At 45.5% G+C, this 8,077-nt stretch overlaps 1 protein-coding gene across 3 annotated transcripts in view; it reads left to right on the plus strand.

The window, feature by feature from the left end:
- NSMAF (neutral sphingomyelinase activation associated factor) overlaps nt 1–1,958 on the plus strand; it is a 63,574-nt gene extending 61,616 nt beyond the window's left edge. For all 3 annotated transcript variants that reach the window (XM_075920652.1, XM_075920653.1, XM_075920654.1), the window contains one exon: nt 1,487–1,958. In XM_075920652.1, the coding sequence (XP_075776767.1) occupies nt 1,487–1,581 (95 nt within the window). In that variant the 3' untranslated portion in view covers nt 1,582–1,958. The remainder of the gene's footprint in view (nt 1–1,486) is intronic.
- The last annotated feature ends 6,119 nt before the right edge of the window (nt 1,959–8,077 follow it).

Raw genomic sequence — 8,077 nt, forward strand, 5'->3', positions numbered from 1 at the left:
TCAAGTGGCAGGAGCTAAGAATGCTAAAAGTTGGGCTAAAGCAGGCGTAGGTGGGATACCTCTTCTTGCAGCTCCCATTGGCTAGGAATGGTGATCCATGCCTGATGGGACCTGCAATTGCACCTATCTACAGAGGTGCAGGTAAATATAGTGGCACCTCACCAGGGGCCAACCCTGGAGAACTGGATCTGGCCTGTGGACCAGTATTTGCCCACCCTTGGGCTAATGGAATACTCTGTAGCCTTCTATCAGTTGAGTAGAGTGGAATTATAGAATCATAGAACCATAGAGCTGGAAGAGACCTCAGAAGGTCATCAAGTCCAGCCCCATGCTCTCGGCAGGAACAGTCCCAGCTAAAAACCCAGCCAGGGCTTTGTCAAGTCGAGACTTAAACAGCTCTAGGGATGGAGACTCCACTACTTCCTTAAGTAACCCATTCCAGTGCTTCACCACTCTCCTAGTCAAATAGTTTTTCCTAATATCCAACCTGGACCTCTCCTACCACAACTTGAGACCATTGCTCCTTGTTCTGCCATCTGTCACTACTGAGAACAGCCTTTCTCCATCCTCTTTGGAACCTTCCTTCAGGAAGTTGAAGGCTGCTGTCAAATCCCCTCACTCTTTGCTTCTGCAGACTAAACAGATGCAACTCCCTCAGCCTCTCCTCATAGGTTATATTCTCCTAATCATTTTGGTTGCCCTCCGCTGGACCCTCTCCAATGTGTCCACATCCTTTTTGTAGTGGGGGGTCCAGAACTGGACACAATACTCCAGATGTGGCCTCACCAGAGTTGAATAAAGGGGAATAATCACATCCTTTAGCCTTCTTGGCTACAGGGGCACACTGTTGACTCATGTCCAGCTTCTCATCCACTGTAACCCCCAGGTCCTTTTCTGCAGAACTGCTACTTAGCTGGTTGGTCCCCAGCCTGTAACAATACTTGGGATTCTTCTGTCCCAAGTGCAGGACTCTGCACTTGTCCTTGTTGAACCTCATCAAATTTCTTGTGGCCCAATCCTCCAATTTGTCTAAGTCACTCTGGACGCTATCTCTGCCCTCAAGCGTATCTACCTCTCCCCGTAGCTTAGTGTCATCTGCAAACTTGTTGAGGGTACAATCTATCCCCTCATCCAGGTCATTAATAAAGATATTGAACAAAACCGGTCCTAGAACCGAACCTTGGGGCGCTCCGCTAGAAACCATTGTCAGGAGCTAAGTTGATTCATCCAGTTCAAAAGACTGATAAGGATATGCAGTGTGTGGGAGATAAAATGAAAGCCTTATACATAATGTAAATGAGATCACTAAGCATGCTCAAGCCATAGAAATTTAAAGCTGTACTGTTAAATGCCATTAATTTGATCAAAACTGTCCATCCAATGCTTCCTGCAAAGTTGTTTTTAAAATGCTCCTCTTCTGGATGCTTATCAGATGTTCTCAAGATATTTGTCCTTAACACACAATTCAATTATCTGTTTTTCTCAGGTGCTGTAACATGTATGTGGATGAATGAGCAATGCAGCAGTATTATCACAGGAGGGGAAGATAAACAAATTATGTTCTGGAAACTGCAATATTAAGTGCCTTTTCTCTCCACATATTTAGATGAACTCAGTGTATTTTAAACCAAACTTGGTAAAGGATTTTATCCATGTGCAATGATGGCTTCTGAAGTTCAACCAAATAGAAAGCTTTGTTTAGCTAAAACTTTCTAGCTTACGGTGACTTCATTCAAAGCTCTTGTACTGTAATTTCCATGCTGTAATAGTTTTTGTTTGAATTTCATTATGGCTGTCATGTTGTCTCAACTTGAAAAATGCTTGTCTTAATTTGAGATGACTTATTTTTCTGTAATTAAAGATATTTTATCTTGCAGTTGCTGTCTGATCTGTTTGAACTGCATCAAATAAGGTAGTGTTTATTTTAATAAAGCAAGCCTCTCTTGTTTCCTCAAAGACCATATTCACATCAACGGGTGCATTTTTTTTTTAGTTGAAAGCTTCTCAATCACAAACCTCTGTGTTCTTTACAAATTACTAGAAGGGAACACCATGATCTTCACTTAGCCTTGTCAGTCTGAAGAGTCTCTCCTCTCTCTCTCTCTCCCTCTCTTTTTCACCTACATCCCTCCTGGACAAGAGCTAAAGCAGGAATCCTTATACATGAACAGAAAATGTCTGAGGCAACTATCATATTTTCTGTGTGTGCTTCACAGCTGCAGTAGGTATCACAGAGCAGAACAAATGTTTGTCTACAAAGGGAGCAGAATTGGGGGCTGTGAGAGTTGTTGCTTACCAGTAATATGTTCTTCCACTTGCCTTTGTGTATTCACTCTGGTGGAATTAGTGCTTCCTAGTTGTTGAGCTACAGAGCCACCATATCTTTTGGGATAGAGGGAGGCACGTGTTAAAATATGAAGGTGATATCCTTCTACTCTGTATAAGAAAGAACTACCCTCCCAAACCAGACTCCTAATGTAGAGGGGAAGGTGGACAAATGCGATTGCAGTACTGACTCTTTCAGAAAAGTAAGTTTGGTCTTAAGTGCCTTGTGGACAATGAATGGGGAATTCCTTAGATGAATAGGCTAGCAGGGTTCTTCCAGTTGTGCATGAATGTGGAGTCTAAATAATCGTGTTTGCTGATTGCATACAATATGTATAGGGATACTCTGTGAACAGAAATGTGCCTGAAAAATGCTTCAGATGCTGTGCTTTAATCCTGGGAGCACTGTGATTGCAGCTAAATTGTCATCTTACTCTATATATCTTTGTATCCTTCCAAGAAGGGTCAAATTAGAGCTGAACCCTGGGTTACGAACACCACAATCCGCTCCATAGGCAGAGGCCAGTAAGGGTCTATATAGGTAAAGCTGGGGAAAAGGTCTTGGGGAAAATATTTCTAGCAAAGTCCAGATTGTTTTACTACAAGTTATGCTAAGTTGTTCGGTAGGGAGAGGGGAAAACTGAGGAGGGAAGCTTAAAAGAAGGAATCGAAGTATTGACACTTATTCTCGTGGCTCCTTCCGTACTCTGGCACGATGAATGAAGAAGTGGGGGCCCGTAAAAGTACCCCAAAATCTTCTCTCCAGAGTTTGGTATAAAACTTCCCCCCCAAAATCTTAACCTAGATTTTGGGGGATAAAATCCACTACCACCACCCAAGTAAGGATAGGAAAATCAGTGGGGAGATCACTTGGGAAATCTCACCCCTAAAATAAAAACCAAGACACAATGTCAGGTTAATAAAAAGAAAAGAGAAAGAACTTTTATTATCAACACAATATTCCTGTTGCAAGTATAATGACTAGATGGAAAAGTCACAAAGTAATATACTCATGGTGGGGGGACCCCTCCATGGGCCAGGAGCTTAGTTACAAAGGAGAGGAAAACCCATTTCGAAATGCACAGACATCAGATCCCATTTTCCAAACCATAAAACAATAAAACCTAATGGGTTTATCTAAACTTTACCCTACTTACATATAGAAAAGAGTCTTTTCTTGGAGGGAGATGTTCTGTCTGTCTCCCTCAGTAGCTAGAGAGAAACTGCCCAGGCCAAAGGAGGGAAAAATCCCAAAATTCCTTTGTCCCAGTTTGAAATTCCTACCTGCATTTCTATTGGCTGAATTTACCTGGCTTAGGTGAGGGACATAGCCAGCAGTCTGGGGCCTAATGGGTTTACTAACGCTTAAGGTCATGACACTTATGAACACACTTGATTTTTCCATGCAAAATGACAATGGCTTTTTAAGTGCAATTGTTAAAAATTCAAAACTGAAACTAACACTTTTATTTGTAATTCATTTTTTATCCAAAGTTTAGATTGTGGAAGTGCCAGCACATTGAGAAGTTGGTTTTTCACTTACTGTACTTGTGGTGCCAAGTTAGTAATAAAGAGCCAGGCAAACTGGATAATTTGTCATTCAAAAGTCTGCTGAGCCAGAAACATAGATATTCTGCCTAATTATTCATTGAATGCTAGTCCAGTCAAACTATGACATGTCCTGTGGCACCTTATAGACTAACAGATTTATTAGAGCATAGGCAAAGACCCACTTTATCAGATGCATATAGTGGAAATTGCAGAGGTAGCTATAAATACCCTCATGGGAGCATGAAAAGAAGGGAGTACCAATCAAGAGGAAAGCCACAGATAAGGTGGTCAATTCAGTCAGGGAGGATGTGGCCCACTTCTAAGCAGCTGATGTGGAGGTATGAACATCAGAAACTGCTTTTGTAGTTGGCTAACCAGTCAATAGAGATCCTGAGGAAGAATCTAAAGGATTGAATGCAGTTATGGCTCTGGTATTGACTCTCAGTCCCATCAGTGTCACTGAAGGTAATGGTACTGAAGGCAGGCACAGTGCAGGCAGAGGTGGTGGTGGTGTCTATGCTGGGAAAGATGTAGTGTCCTGACAGAGAAGCTAGTTTCCTAGCTTCAATAAGAGCCTTCATGGAGTACTGTAGTTAAAGTCATATCCCCAGTTCTTGACAGTTACTTCTCCATGCTAGGAAGAATTCAGAATTTGAAACAATCACATGAATGATCTAACCTCTCACAAATAGAAGCTTCTCTGTTCAGGAATTGGTTTAAGTGCAGATCACTCCTAAAAATCCCACAATTTCCATATATACTCCTGCTTCTGTAACTTCCACTCCAATTCATCTAAGGAAGTAGGTTTTGCCCACAAAAGCTTATGCCTTAATAAATCAGTCTCTGGAGTGTCTCAGGACTCCTTGTTGCTTTTGCAAACACAGACTAACACAGCTACCCCTCAGTCTAAAAAAAAAAAAGTGAGATTAGAGTCAGGAAGCAATGTGCTAACACAGCTGGTGCCCTGGTATAGGTGCACAAACCAGAAAACTGGATCACAGTTGCAGCACTATCCTAGAAGGGGCTGAAGCTGTGAACCTTTTAAATTAGTGTTTCCCAAACTATGGGCTGTGGCCCACAGTACTCGGCCCCAGGAAAAAAATACTGGGCCTCAGCATGGCTGCCAGGAGGGGAGTGGGGCAGGCTGGGAGGAGGGGTGTCTGTGGGGGAAATTGGCCACTGGGAAGTAGAGTTGGGGGCAGCGGGGCTGTCCAGCAGAGATCGGGGACCAAGCAGCTAGCAGAAGCAGGGCTGCATGGGGGAAGCTGGCAGGAGGAGAACGGGAGAATCAGCTGCCGGAAGCAGGGCTGGACAGGGAGAAGCGAAGGAATACCAGCCAGCTGGGAGGGGAGACCAGCCAGCAGAAGCAGGGCTGGATGGGGAGGGGAGGGCAGGGTTCGGGGGTGGGGGGACCAGCCAAGGGAGAATCGGCTGGCTGGGAGAGGGTTGGGTGGAGCGGGGCTGGTCGGGGGGAAGGAGGGGATCATCAAGGGGAGCGGGGCTGGCTGTGGGAAATCAGTGGGAGGAAAGAGGTGGGGGGGACCGGCTGCTAGAAGCAGGGCTGGACGGGGGACATCAGGAGGAGAAGCAGGGGAGGTGACCAAATGGGCTGGTGGGAAACGGGACTCGCCCGGGCACATGCAGACCCAGGCACACGAGTGAGTCTGGCCCTGGGGATTCCATTTTGGCCCCCCCATACTCTCCCTCGAATAGTTGCAAACTGCATGGCTGGTAGACACACACTCACCCAGCATGGGCACATCTACCAGCCAGGCAGTTCGCAGCTATGGATTGACACACCTAATCATAAAACTTACCTTTTATATGGCTGGTATTTTCTTAATTTGTCTCCCAGACAGAACTCTCAAATACTGGACTGTCTGGTACAAAACAGGACAGCTGGCAACCTTATCCCTCTCCTTCCACCCTCCCTCCTAGCCAGATATCCTACACCCAATCTGCTCCTGGAGTACCCATGCAGCACCAGGTCCCCCAAGCCATAACCCAGGCTGGGCAGAAGATGCAGCTGGGTAAAACACTGAACATTTATTCATTTTTAATATGCGTTTATATTTTTGGGCTGCAAAAAACAGTACTAAAAAAAAATGGGTTCCCTGCTTTAAATAGCCACACTAACAAAGGCAGCTCCCAAGTAATAGGATAGCAGCAGGGTCAGGAATTGGGAGCCCCTTAGGCTATGTCTATACAACAAGCCTCTTACACAAGAGGAAATGCAACTGGAAGCTCATTTGCATACATTGCACTCATTTGCATTTCCTCTCCGGCTCCCTTTTGTGCAAAAAAGAGCTGTGTAGATGGCTCCTTTTTGCACAGTTGTTTTTCCTCAAACAATAAGAACCGCTATTGCAGAAACAGCGGTTTTTGCCAAAAAACGAGCCATCTCCGCAGCTCCTTTTTGCACAAAAGGGATCCGAAGAGGAAATACAAATGAGACTCCATTTGCATTTCGTCTTGCAGAAGCAGCTTATAGTATAGACTTAGCTTGCTGCATGTTCAATTCAAAGCCTCTGGCCCCACACAACTTTGGGAGGAAGCTAGTCTCCAGCCCCACCCCTTCTGCCTCAGGGCCAGCCCTTTCCCGAGAGGATGTGGGGGGGAGGGGAAGGGGAAGGAACAGCTTGTGATCATGTACCAACATTAATTAAGAGCCCCCACACCCTGCAAAAATTGCTGCCTGTTTCTGGTCTAGGGCATCAGCCAGCCCCCATTTCATTAGTAAATATGGGAAGTGTTACCTATCTCTCATGCAAGTATGGAACAGTTATTTCATCATGCATTAAACCTCCATTTCAACATCAGCTACAGCAGTGGTCCCCAACCTTTACGGGCTCCCGGGTGCGGGGCCACTCACGCGCCAGGCGCCCGGGGGTGGGGCCACGGGTCCTGGGGCACGCCAGGGCCGCCCGAGCCCAGGCCGCCCGAGCCCCTTGTGCCGTGGGCCCGGGGCCGGCGCCGCACGCCCGCATGTGCCCCGGGGCTGGGGCTGCCCGAGCACCGCGCACCAGGCGCCGGTGAGTGTCGCGCGCCTGGGGCCGGCGCTTCCAGTGCGCCACGTGCCGGGGGGCGGGGCCAGCCTGGGTTGTTGGCGGGCGCCTACAAATTCCCCGGTGGGCGCCATGGCGCCCGCGGGCACCGCGTTGGGGACCACTGAGCTACAGGGTGTTGAGAAATACCTGCATCAGAAACAAGAGTCTGAACTTTGATTTTAGGGACATGTTCAATTAATACCATTTTTTTAAACATTATGAGATGGATATGTTTGCAATTCTCTACATTCCATTAAGGAGGTGCAACTGTGTGAAATTCAAGCAGCTTAGAAAAGAGGAGACTAAGGGGGAATATGATAGAGGTCTATAAAATCATGACTGGTGTGGAAAAAGTAAATAAGGAAAAGTTACTTATTCACACAATATAAGAACTAGGCGTCACCGAATGAAATTAATAAGCAGCAGGTTTAACACAAACAAAAGGAAGTTTCTCTTCACTCAGCACAGTGTCAACCTGTGGAACTTCTTCCCAGAGGATGTAGGGAAGACTAGAACTTTTACCAGGATTCAAAAAAGAGCTAGCTAGATTTAGGGAGGTTAAGTCCATCACTGGCTATGAGCCAGGATGGATAGGAATGGTGTCCCTAGCCTCTGTGTCTCTGGAAGTGGAAGACAGGAGGAGGATCCCGTGAAGATTACCTATGGTGATCCCTCCCTCTGGGGCATCTGGTATTGGCCACTGTCAGCAGACAGGAAACTGGGCTAGAAGATCTTTGATATTAATATGACCATTCTTATGTAAGTACTTTAAAACTCACTTTCACTAATTATACTGTCTACTGAATAGCTTATTTTTAATGTTTTGCCCTATTGGGCAAATATTTAATGTTTGGCCCTATGATTTGCCTCAAAGAAACAGGGCAAACTAATTCCATAAAGAGGAAAGAGTCAAAATGACACTACACACACAAGTGACAAGAACAGGAAGCTCTTTACAGTGTTTGTTCTATAAGTAATCAACTACTGTATACCAATTAGCTTTTATTCGCAACAGTAGGCAGTGTATGTTTCAATTAACTGTGCCCCTTTAAGTCTAAAAAGTTCTAAGGTTGTCTTAAACCAAGACTGCTGCTAGCCAAAACCATTTACAGGAAAGGGAAACCATTTCTGCACTAACCCACTGAAGTTGGTTA

This window comes from Pelodiscus sinensis, chromosome 2 (assembly GCF_049634645.1).
Source record: "Pelodiscus sinensis isolate JC-2024 chromosome 2, ASM4963464v1, whole genome shotgun sequence".
In the NCBI taxonomy this organism is placed as follows: Eukaryota; Metazoa; Chordata; order Testudines; family Trionychidae; genus Pelodiscus; species Pelodiscus sinensis.